The 12734-nt window shown below is 46.7% G+C and overlaps 3 protein-coding genes across 3 annotated transcripts; 2 read left to right on the top strand and 1 right to left on the bottom strand.

Moving 5' to 3' along the window:
- Window positions 1–3262: 3262 nt before the first annotated feature.
- Pmar_PMAR023818 (conserved hypothetical protein) lies at window positions 3263–4204 on the top strand (the record flags this gene model as incomplete). Its single annotated transcript, XM_002778603.1, has 1 exon — window positions 3263–4204. One exon carries the CDS (start codon window positions 3263–3265, stop codon window positions 4202–4204), a length of 942 nt encoding a protein of 313 aa, XP_002778649.1.
- Window positions 4205–5373: 1169 nt separating this feature from the next.
- On the top strand, window positions 5374–6008 carry Pmar_PMAR023817 (hypothetical protein; the record flags this gene model as incomplete). Its single annotated transcript, XM_002778602.1, has 2 exons — window positions 5374–5720; window positions 5906–6008. The coding sequence occupies 2 exons, from the start codon at window positions 5374–5376 to the stop codon at window positions 6006–6008; spliced, it is 450 nt and encodes a 149-aa protein (XP_002778648.1).
- A 5584-nt stretch (window positions 6009–11592) lies between these two features.
- Window positions 11593–11988, bottom strand: Pmar_PMAR023816 (hypothetical protein; the record flags this gene model as incomplete). Its single annotated transcript, XM_002778601.1, has 2 exons — window positions 11593–11809; window positions 11975–11988. The coding sequence occupies 2 exons, from the start codon at window positions 11986–11988 to the stop codon at window positions 11593–11595; spliced, it is 231 nt and encodes a 76-aa protein (XP_002778647.1).
- Between the last annotated feature and the right edge of the window lie 746 nt (window positions 11989–12734).

The following is a 12734-nucleotide window of genomic DNA, read 5'->3' as shown; positions in this document are numbered from 1 at the left end:
TGAGCAACTATGGACGATCTGACTGTGACTATAGATCTCAGGAAGCACGCAAGCACATGGAAGTGCGCGGAGTCCCATAACAAACTCAACCATGCTGGGCTATTCTGAGAGAAACTCTAGGGAGATCTAGATGCACGACAGTCGGAGATGATGTCACAATCATGAGTAACTCAATCATATAGAAGATAAGTTCACAGAGGAGTTCCGATAGGACTGAAAAAAACCGGCAATTTCGCATTGGAGGCGTTGCTCGGGCTTGATCGAGCACACAAGTCCGACAGAGTGACTGAAGTTCCTCATCCTAAATCTGACAGAACGAGTAGAATGTCCTATCCTAGTCGTGGACTTGTGTACAACACAATCTGTTGTCCTAGTCTTCCTCGTTAGCCTAGCATGAGCTCCGAGGCGTAGCCTCTGTGTTACTCGGTGATAAATATCCGACAACGACTCTTCTACACGATTTTCGGTGCAAGTTTAACAAGTGAGCAGCAGGCAAGAAATGATGGTGTTACAAATGAGTTCGACTTTGAGAATTCGAGTATGTCACATTCAACATCGACAATTTCGGTGTCCATTCACTAGACCTCTCCTTAAGCTTCAGGAGTGCCACCAGAATTGGATTCAGCATGTTAAACTCAGTACTGGGCGTGGTCTTGAAACTCAGAGGGGGGGGGTCTAAAGCGAGGAATGTTAGAGGTTTACCCAACATCATTTCAAGGTGATAGACTACTGTCATCAGCACCATAGTCAACGTCTTCACTACCCTAGATACCAACATATTTCTGTCAGGAGATAACTCCGAGACTTCACCGTTTCATGATGAACGAAGGGCCTTTAGGGCTAGGACCTAACCCTAGGCGTAGGACCTTGAAATAGCTCAATCTGGTATCACTAGGAAGAGGGATTCTTAAGGAAGTCCTAAACTTAAGGTAAAGGAAACGAGCTTAAGGTTCCTAGGTCGTCAGGAAGTTATTGGAAGATATACGGTATGAACATAGAGGCTCTATGTTCATACAACTCTCTACAACTCATACAACTCTATGTTCCTAGGCTCTATGATAGAGCCTAGGGGCATTGACATGAAAAGCATAATAATAAGACTGCTCTACAGAGCGGATAGATCCCCTGATGTAGCAATCCCGTTCGAATCCAAGTTTGTTGATATCTCATTTGCCTGATGCACTATATTAAATTAATGTCAACTGACAACGCAAATCTCACAACGTCGACATCAAAGAGCATGAATTCACATCAAACTGATCAAGAATGGATACGAGGAAATTTCATCAGTCACTCTTACCTCAATCTCAACCTAAGTTGGTCCTTTTGTCTCAATTTTCTGATAAGGTCCATGAGAGCGGCGTTCCTCCGTTTCGCTGAAAAACAACTAAAATGATCTTCTCGAGTTTCTCATAGGTAAGAAGCTTTTTCTCGGATATTTCGATTAACCGTTTTCGAGTGATAAAAAAAGCTAGAACAGATTCTGGAAACGAGCATTATCGAGGTTCAACAAAGTAGTTATCAGACACGAAACTTGTCTCCGCGCCCTCAACTATTCGCAACTGCAGGCTTTTTAACCACTCTCAATTGCACTGTTCACAACTACACTGGAGTTTCACCCATGAAATGAAAAACATATTTCACGACTACTGCATATCACCGCAAATATCGGGTTTCACAGAGAGTATTACACAGAGTATTACGCCACTTCACATTTAACGGGTTGTGAAACTGCACTGTCCTAATGGCTTTGCCATTAGTCAATGTCATATCCGTAGCCTATATCGTGTTGAGCACTGGTTCTACTGGGTTAGAGTGCAAATCAGAAGCAATAGACATAACGCTCCGTCCGGAACACGACTCGCCTACCTGTGGTGTAATCAGCGGGTGCTTTTCTGTTGAGCTCTTCGTGACGTTCTTGCATCTCGAGTATATCAGCTTCAAGCTGGAGAGAAAACAAGTGACCAAATGGAATCTTCCACATGCTCACCTGCCTAACTTCTCGTTCTAACCTTTTTACTCTACTTACAGGTTTTACCCCATTTTCCGGCAAAATTTCAGAGAGATCCGGACCAGCTAGAACCTGTGATGACCAGTATAAGAGAATATGCACATGGTCAACTACACTATTATCTTAGGGAATTCTCGTTGGTTTTTGTACACTTCTATAATTAGTGAGGAAACGCCTAAGCCCAGCTAATGCAAGTGAACACATATTTCAACACTAGTTCTGACACTGACTATGAGAAGGCATCATATACTGCCTATTCTACAAGGAACTTAGTTCAGTGAAGATTACCCAGTATTTTCGACCAACCAGAATCAGTTTTGGCACAATTTTCCACCGATTGGCAGGATTCATGTCGAAGTTCATATGTTGATCAACGGACTCATCATCGCTCGAATCGGACATTTGATGAGCAGTTTAAAGACTTGACTGATGACAACTACCGCATTTTAGTGTTGGATTCACGGGATTAGAGTCCAAGTTCGGAGCCTGAGTCTGAGACACATGATGTGGGAGACGCTGACGAGAATTGCAAGAGACGCGCTCTCTGTTCAGGCGTTCTCACGCCCGAGGCTAAAATACGCATTTTTTCAGCTGATAGATTCATCAACGGACTCATCATCGCTCGTATCCAACAATTGATGAACAGCACGGAGAGCTCTTAATAATGACAACTTGCGCATTCCTGTGATGGAGTTACGGAATATCGGAAACTCAGCGTTTGAAAGGAGACGCCTTGAAAAGTCGCAAGAGACGCGCCCGCTGTTCAGGGAGGGTTCCACGCCCAAGGCTAAAATGGGTACGTTCCTTAGCGGCACTCGTGGCTGTAACTGAAGTTCAACCTGGCTTGTGCTTCTGGACAAACTTCACTTACTGACACCTACAGGAATGATGGTGATTCATTGTTGGATATGAATCTATGCAGTCTTTGGTTTGGAAGCATCCGGGTCCACCTGGAGACACGAAGCCTGTCCCTATGAGAGTTCGAGCTTAATGAGACTTTTGCCGGCTTGTTAACAGCGAGTACCGATTTTGCTATCATTATAAATCACTACTATGTATTGCTATTGGCTGTTATACAGTTCATCAGCAACCTCAGGTCATCATAACAAGAAAAGTGCTCCACCGTGGAGCCTCCACGGGATCCATGGCGACACCAACCAGGTGTCACGGGCGTTGGGGTCACGTCACATTCCAGGTCACCACCAAGGCCGTCTCGTCCTATCTTTTTTATCCTTTGCACCGTCAATCACGATGTTCGCCCGCTATCTTGCCCTTATCGCGGTTACAGTCACCAATGTTGCCGCTGACAAGCTTTGTGGTACTCAACTGTGCCAGAAGGAAGTTGGTCATGGCTCTTACTGTAAGGATTACCAGCAAGATCCAGCTGGGCGTGTTTGCAAGACTCTCGATCCCAAGGACACCAGAATCATCCCCTGTGAATGTCCTAAGCCAACCCCCACCACAACTACCCCTGCTTGTGGACTGGTAACGACCACTACTACTAAGGCCGCTCCTAAGACTACCACTACTACCCCGGGTTGCGAGCCGGTCACGACCACTACTACTAAGGCCGCTCCTAAGACTATCACTACTACCCCGGGTTGCGAGCCGGTCACGACCACTACTACTAAGGCCGCTCCTAAGACTATCACTACTACCCCGGGTTGCGAGCCGGTCACGACCACTACTACTAAGGCCGCTCCTAAGACTACCACTACTACCCCGGGTTGCGAGCCGGTCACGACCACTACTACTAAGGCCGCTCCTAAGACTACCACTACTACCCCGGGTTGCGAGCCGGTAACGACCACTACTACTAAGGCCGCTCCTAAGACTACCACTACTACCCCGGGTTGCGAGCCGGTCACAACCACTACTACTAAGGCCGCTCCTAAGACTACCACTACTACCCCGGGTTGCGAGCCGGTCACGACCACTACTACTAAGGCCGCTCCTAAGACTACCACTACTACCCCGGGTTGCGAGCCGGTCACGACCACTACTACTAAGGCCGCTCCTAAGACTACTACTCAATCACCGACACCTCGTCATAGGACTTGTCATGGCGGTGATATCGTCTGTGGCTTCGCGACACGCGGTGGTGTCTGCGAGAGGTTGCCGGGCCGCGAGCACTTCGGCAAGTGCGTTGGTGGTGCCAGACCTCATCATTACTCATGTTTCTGCTTCTATTAGTAGATGTAGCTTTAACTTTTTTTTACTCATTCCTAAGTTTTCCTTCTAATAAGAGCCTCATCCGCACATATACCCACTCGCCTGTAGGATGCAGCGACGGTTATTGAAATACTACGGTTGTGTTCTTTGTCACTTATGGCAGTGCCATGGGGGTTCACTCTACGGTCCATGATGGCAAACTCGTTATTCACCACTATTCAACATCTCACATTATCAAGAATAGAAAAAATATTCCTACAGTGAATCGAACTTTAGACCATAAGCATGTAACTCACGATCATTATCCGTTAGACTATACAACCACTTGTAAGAGATGTAGCTCTCCCAGTGGGTTGAGTTGCTCTTCATATTGACCACCCGCTCCATCGTATGTGAATTGATTACCGATAAGAGAATGAAACTTCCGGACTGATGACGACTTTCTTACTCTTCTAGCAGCAGGCCTATCTTGGTGGATTTTGACCGGGTGATAGTCAGGGCATAATACAACTTTCGCAAGTGTTTTGCACACTATCAATCTTCGCAGAGCTGTTATACTCACAGCCTTTCCAATTTCACGCATATGAATCACAATTACACCCGTGGGGAGATCAATTTCGCCGAAAGCTTCGCGCTAATGGTATGGCGAGTCACCAATTCAGGCGCGAAGCTATTCACCGAATGGAGTTGTACATGGCATAGCTCGTATGTAGAATGCTCACGAAATCGCGTAATCGGCATCCCCAAAGTTCAGGGTATGCAACTAATTGCGATGTGTGGAGGATCTACTACACAGTCTAACGTACCATACTCGGCATTCCGCACAATGCGAAAGGTCGATCGATGCTTTATGTTCTGCGCGAGAATCAGCAGCAATCTGCAATGCAGGGCTCAGACAAGGCGAAAATGCAATAGTGGATTAAGGTCAAGAGCCGTCATGCGCCACCTCAGGTGGCCCACCTGGAATCCCTATGGACTTTGAGCCATTTTTCGTCGCACAGCAAGATGAAGCCACACGTGTCCCGTACTGAGCGCGTGCGTGCAGTGTTTGTCGATAAACCGGATTCCTCCGGTATATGCTATATCCTGGGTGTTAGCATACTATTTGCACCAATCGTCAGTGGTTGGAATAGGCTGGAAGCATCTCTGTAAAATGATCATCCAATTCAGCTGTCACCTCAACATTTTTAATGCAACTCTTCACTTCCGCTGTCGCTCTCCTTTCTATGGTTATGGCCATTACGCTTTTAACTGTTGCCGCTAACAAGCATTGTGGTGATCCACTGTGCTGGAAGAAAGTTGGTAATGCCTCTTACTGTAAGGATTACCAGCAAAATCCAGCTGGGCGTGTTTGCCATACTCTCGATCCCAAGGACACAAGAATGATCCCCTGCGAATGTCCTAAGCCAACCCCCACCACAACTACCACTACTCAATCACCGACACCTCATAGACCTTGTCAGGGCGGTGATTCATTCTGTGACATGGCGACAGGCGGTGGTGTCTGCGAGAGGTTCCCGAGCAAAGAGCACGGCAAGTGCGTTGGTGGTTCCAGACCTTATAATTTTTCATGTTTCTGCTTGTAGGAGTAGATGTAGCTTTAACTTTTTTCACTTATCTCTCAGTAAATAAAGGCGTCATTCACGCATATGCCCACCCGCCTGCAGGATGCAGCGACGGTTATTGAAATACTACGGTTGTGTTCTTTGTCACTAATGGTAGTGCCATGGGGGTTCACTCCGCGCTCCATGTTGGCAAACTCGTTATTCATCACTATTCAACATTCCACATCACTAACAATAATGAAAAAGTATTCCTACAGTGAATCGAGCTTTAGACCATCAGCATAGAACTCACGATCGCTATCCATCAGACTACAGCTACTTTTAAGAGATGTCTTCCTCCCAGTAGGCTGAGTTGCTGAGCAACTGTTGCTCTTCATACTGACCACCCGCTCCATCTCATACACAGTTATCAGGTGATGTGAGACTTTCACTGCCTCAGAAGATCCCTTCTTCGTTCAAGGGGATCCGTATCCACTACCAACACAATGAGTAAAACTATTAGAAAACGAGTCCCATGGGAGGTATCAATAATGCTGAGATGATACTCAGCTTGCACGCTTGCACATTAACGCACAATGCGTGAGCCCTATGTTGGTCGAGGCTAACGGAAATATATTGCGAAGTGAGCTATTATTCTTCTTACTCTGTGTTTCCTTATTCCACAATCTTGTTGTGGGTGCTTCTAGCACTACTGATGGTACATGAGAAGCAGTATCTCTGCATACTCTGTTTGTGCGCACTTCCAGCAGCTATGATAGAATCTATTAGGTTGGAGCGCACACAGTTGTCTGCATTATTGGTATTAGTCATTTTGATCTCGCTTGATGTAGTGTAACGGTACATCACGAGTATCAGTGCGTCTTTCACTCACTTCTATGACACCCCCTCTTGCGTCTACTAGTCAAAGAACAACTCGAGCATCTTCACGTACCCGTAGTCAGCCCCCCCCGTACTCACGCTGCTTCTTCTTCGAACCTTTCCGACATCACTGGTGGCGAGACCCAGCATTATCATCCGAGAAACGAGTTAGATGTCTTCAAGGACCTTGTTGAAGAAAGAATGACGGGGGTTACAGATGCTCTTGCCACTTTGACAAGTCTGGTCGCTACGCTCCAGGAGCAGGGGGCTCGGACTAGATCCGAGCGATCCCCGTCAGTTCAAGGAGCAACGCCGGAGGTCTTTGATGGCTCAGTTGTCCCACGTCGTCGAGGGGGAAAGCCCTTCCCTGAGATTCTGACGGCTGTTCGAAAAGCAGGACGGTTGCATGGTGGAGAATACAAGGGTTTCACTGATCCTCGATGCTTGGACGAGTTCCTCAGAGAGCTGTCAGTTGACCTGACCTTCAGTGCTGGGAGTGACTCTTGGCGACTGGCGGTCCTGCTGCAAAATCTGAGTCATGGAGTTAGAGCTCAAGTATTACGGTCGTATGAAGAGCGCCATAATGGATCGCTCCCGTTACATATAGAAAGCTTCGAGCATGCTGACATCTATGCTCGAGTAATGGCGATCTTAAGGGTGGCCTACACGCCTCCTGCGGACCGCCGCCGACTTGTTAATAAGTTTCACAACCTCACCATTGATGCTCCGACTGTCAGGGGCGATATTGACGAATACGACTATGCATTCGACTTAGTTAGGGTGGAGATTGAGGCGGCCACCGATCAGATTATGACTACTGATACTGTGATAGCCCATTATCTGAGAGGCTTGACTGAAGAGGTGCAACAGTTTGCCGAAGTACATTTAGCAGGTATCACCGATTTCGGACTCTTTAAGCAGAGCATCCGACGTTACTGGCGTGTGAAACATCCTGATCCAAAGGTTAAAGGAGCTCAACGTGGGAAAAGAGAGGTTCGAAGCCTAGATTATAGGACCTATAGTATAGGTGTCATGCGATATACATCGGAAACTTGTTCGTATTCAGAATACCAGGAATGACGACCTCCCGCGTTTTACCGCATGCAGTCACTGCATTGCAGTGCGTGCCAATTTGAGCTCATGTCAATATAAGTTTATGCGACTATCACATTATTCTTTGAATACTCTTTTGAGCTCACCAAAGCTTTTGGAACAAATTCGTTCCCAAACAATCTTCTCCGTAATGACAATCAACTCCACAACGTGAATTACAATTTTCGAATCGTTGGTTGCCAAAATCAACCTAAGATATGCTCTGAAAGCAGTGTAGAGGAATACTCACATACTTGAGTACACGTGTGTTGGAGTAATATATGTTCGCTTTCCTCGGCTGAGCTCAAGAATTCCCTCACTAATTATAGAAGTTTACATGTGAATTCGGGAAGAAAGGTAGAGAGGCCAATGAGAAATTCCCATTATTTTCATATTGTCACCTTTGGTGACTACATGTGTTGGTGACTCACCAACACATGTAGTTGACCATGTGCATATTTTCCCACACTATACATGTGTGAGTAACAATATGAAGAATTTTGAGGAAGTTTTAATTGGTCTCCGAACACTTCTACTCGAGTTCATGTGTAGACCCTTACAATTATTGGGGGAACTGCTGAGATCAGGTGAAGGGAGAGAACCGGTGTTATTGCCGTGTTAGTCAGGCCCTAGCTCTGAGCTAGTAGCTCATATTGGCAGGGTCTGCTCAGCGATACCGCTACTAAACTTTCTGGACGACTATTCAGCTGTGAGAGGTCTGACAGTCCGATGCAATCTTATCTCTCCCTCCGGACAAGCGAGAAAAGTTACTCGCAAAGATCGACGATGCTCTGCTCACTGATGCGCTCTCGAGTGCTGCCTCTTACAAGCTCATCGGCACTCTCACCTTTGCCGGAGCAACCCTCCCAACAAGCGCCACAAGATCATATTTGAGGCAACTACTCAATTTTCTCGAATAAGAAACTAAAGACGTAAATTCGCGCCGGCTGGAGGCGCCAGCTGGGTTCGATAGTGAGAGCACACAGGCGATAGTATCGCCTGTATCGCCGCGATACATAGCTTGAGGTTCAAAGATGCACACAGCTCCCAGAAGCGTGTAATGAGGCTGCTGAGATCAGAGTGACGCGAATGTCCTCTCACCAGGCCATACTCGATGCGGCGTTATCCACGAGGAATATCGCCCATCGATCTTCAACATACTTGCCGAACGAGCTGAGAAGGACTACTGCTGCATACATATTCAGAGCATTAAGGCGGTCTCGGCGGGGCGAGTAGATCTGCTCTTCGAAGCCTCAATTGTCTAAGGGACACATGAAGTGACAGCTGCCGGAGACATGCCCAGTGAGCATTGCCCATAGTCAGTGGATCTCAGTGGCTCAATGGGCCACTGAGGATATCAAATCCCACTAGACACTGCATAAAAATAAGTCTATTCAATAGACTCATCTTCACAATGGAATTATTAAGAAATATCCTATTGTGACTGACTACCTGTTCTTGGCTCTTCCAGCCCAGCGGGGAGTGTCCTGGTCCAAGTAGGTCAGCAAGTGAGATCCATTTCTACACTATTCTTTCAACTTTTCTCCATTGTTTTGAAAGGATCTACCGATGGAGAAGATTTGCAGAACTGCCTTTTTGAGATGGAGCACTGGCTCACTTCTCGAGAGCGCTGTCGACAACGGAGATGTTGAACTCGGATCCCTAAGGGATTGAATGTTCAACTTCAAGGGATCATCCCTCAAGTTGAACATTCAATAATCGACTATGCTACCACCCAGAGATATGCCCTAGCAGTAAAGCCAGTTCGCATGAGCATGCAAGCGTCTCGCGGCGAGACGGTTTGATAGGTCCTATCTATCGGATAGGAAGACCGCGGCGGTCTGACCGCCTTCGTTGGCAAGTAACTCCCGGAGTTGAACTCCGATTTCAACCATATTTTCTATATTCGCCCTTTCTCCATTTACCGATTTTTTTGAGAACCAATATAGCTGGGGATAGGAGAAATATTACTCTGATTTCAATGAGAGTCATCAAGCACTAGTTCTCAGCGAAAAAACCCTAACAAGGCGAGAATTTCGCTGAAAGTCAAATATTTCACTGAAATTTTTTCAGTAAAATATTTGAAATATTTCACTGAAACATCCTTGAAATATTCCATTCTGGATTATTTCAGCCACCCTGTGACCTTTCGTCTTCCTCTCAGCTGTCTGTCGCTGCCGCGAGTGAGGGGACACGTTACTTCTCAGGGTAGCTTTGATACTTTATTGTCTGATGGCTCAAAGCGGAAACGCGGCCGCCGGCCACTGGCCGGCCTAGCAAATGAGCATCGGCCTTGAACTTCAAGGCTTGAAGAGGCAACTTACCGGTATGCAGCCTCCAAAGAAGCCTGCAGCTTGGGCTCCAATGGGGGGAGCGGTTGCCTCCTGGACTAACAGGCTTCTTCCTCACAGGGCAGCCAATATCGGTAAAGTACTGGACTGTAATCGGGCACAGGGGCCTGTCAGGAGGCTAGTTCTCAGATACAAAAGTTCTCTAGAGGTTTCTTACGGTTCCTTTAAACAACTGAGCCAGTTGCAACAAGCTCCTTAATTGATTTTATTTTTTTTACTTTTTTTCATCACTTCCGTTTGCGTTAGTTGTTAATGTCGTTACTATAGCAGTATCACGTCAAAATTGGATTATTCCATACTCATTATGGCATAATAGTTATAGTGATAACACAGGATAGAGCTCAACACTTACGCCAGTTAAGATAATACAGATTAAGTAATAAGATAATAAGATTCTATGCATTCCTGCACTGTGCAGGTTTGTTAACACTCACCTCAGGTAGGAGTAGCTAAGCTACACTCTCATTCTAATCATCGTGAGGCTGTATGAGATGAATGGAAGGTCTTTGACCGAGAATGCACACTCAGCAAAAGTTCCCTGAAAAATTTTACTCGCGGAGAAATTTGAAAACTTCCGCGGAAATTTTCCGCGAAAGTTTCTGTAGGAAGATTCTCAGACACCCTGTCTGATCAGGTATTACTCTTAACGCCACTAGAACGGGGAATGCTGCACGATCAAATTCAGTATTTTTGTTCGCTAAACCTGGTTTCTTCCGTTTGTCCGTTTTCAAATTTGTCGATTACAGCCTTTCAACTTAAGCTTAAGCCCATGGAAAGGCTCCCCAGGGGAGCAAGTACCGAAGAGGGTGCAGGCACGCACCGTGCGTGACGGCGTCACGGTGACGCACGCATCGTGCGTGACGGCGTCACGGTGGCGCACGCACTATCGGCACACTCACTGAGTGTCACTCAGACTCTGTGTACCTGAGTGTCTTTCTCTCATCGGTACTTCTAGGGTCGGTTCCTACAGAACCACCCACAGACTTCCGCGACCGGGAGTGGGATATTTAATAAAGGTTAACTTGTTAACCTAAGTTGAATACCGATGCGGACGGTCGCGTCGTTTCGCTAGCAATTCGTACTGGCAGTACTACTGCGGTAATGAAACCGTGAGACGAGCGGATCCCCCCGTCCCTGCTGGACAGCGTAGAATAGCCGAGGGTAGAAAGGTCTTATACATTTTATCCCAATCCCACCACTGCTGCAGTGGCACTGCAGGGAGCAGGTACCGAAGAGGGTGCACACACGCACCGTGCGTGACACACGCACTATCGGTACACCCACTGAGTGTCACTCAGACTCTGTATACCTGAGTGTCTTTCTCTCGTCGATACTTCTAGGATCGGTTCCCACAGAAGCACCCTACTAGGCCCACGCAACCGGGGCTGGGAGATGTAAAGAATGACTTTCGCATTTACGTGATGAAATTATGGAAAATCGGAAACTCAGCGTTTGAAATGAGACGCGGTGAAGAATGGCAAGGAACACCTTGTCACGGGTGTTGGGGTCACGTCACTACCAAGGCGGTCTCGTCCTATCTTTTTTATCCTTTGCACCGGCATTCACGATGTTCGCCCGCTATCTTGCTCTTATTGCGGTTACAGTCACCAATGTTGCCGCCAACAAGCTTTGTGGTGATCCACTGTGCTGGAAGGAAGTTGGTCATGCCTCTTACTGTAAGGACTATGCGCGACATCCAAATGGGCGTGTTTGCCAGACTCTCGATCCCAAGGACACCAGAATCATTCACTGCGAGTGTCCTAACCCATTCCCCACCACAACTACTACTACTACTACTACTACTACTACTACTACTACTACTCCTACTACTACTCCTACTACTACTACTACTACTACTACTACTACTACTACTACTACTACTACTACTACTACTACTACTACTACTACTACTACTACTCAATCACCGAAACCTCCCCATAGGCCTTGTTTTACCGGTGATTTTTTCTGTGACGTGGCGACACACGGTGGTGTTTGCAAGAGGTTGCCGAGCAGCAGGTTCGTCGGCAAGTGCGTTGGTGGTGCCAAACCTTTTGCGTGGTCATGTCTCTGTCTTTCGGGTTTTAGCGGGTTGTAGCGTTAACTTTTTCCCTTTCTTTTCTCATTCTCCCTAAATAAAGGCATCATTCACGCATATGCCCACTCGCCTGTAGGATGCAGCGACGGTCATTGAAATACTACGGTTGTGTTCTTTGTCGCAAATGGTAGTGCCATGGGGGTCCACTCTACGGTCTATGTTGATAAACTCGTTATTCATCACTATTCAACATTCTACATCACTAACAATCATGAAAAGTATTCCTTCAGTGAATCGAGCTTGAGACCATCAACATAGAACTCACGATCACTATCCATTAGACTACAGCAGCTGTAGTACAGCTACTTTTAAGAGATGTCTTCCTTTCCAGTAGCTTGAGTTGCTGACTCAGCAATGCTGAGCAACTGTTGCTCTTCATACTGACCACCCGCTCCATCTCATACACAGTTATCAGGTATGTGAGACTTCCACTGCGTCAGAAGAAGATCCCCTTCTTCGTTGAAGGGGATCCGTACCCACTACCAACGCATTGGCCGATGCCAACAATTCTGCCGCTTCCATCGGAGGAACTAGTAGCAAACTACAAACACAGAGATATGATGCAAAACATGTCAGTTTTGAGTCCTCAC

Source organism: Perkinsus marinus, assembly GCF_000006405.1.
Source record: "Perkinsus marinus ATCC 50983 genomic scaffold scf_1104296948516, whole genome shotgun sequence".
NCBI lineage: Eukaryota > Perkinsozoa > Perkinsida > Perkinsidae > Perkinsus > Perkinsus marinus.
This window is presented reverse-complemented; position numbering and strand designations above follow the sequence as displayed.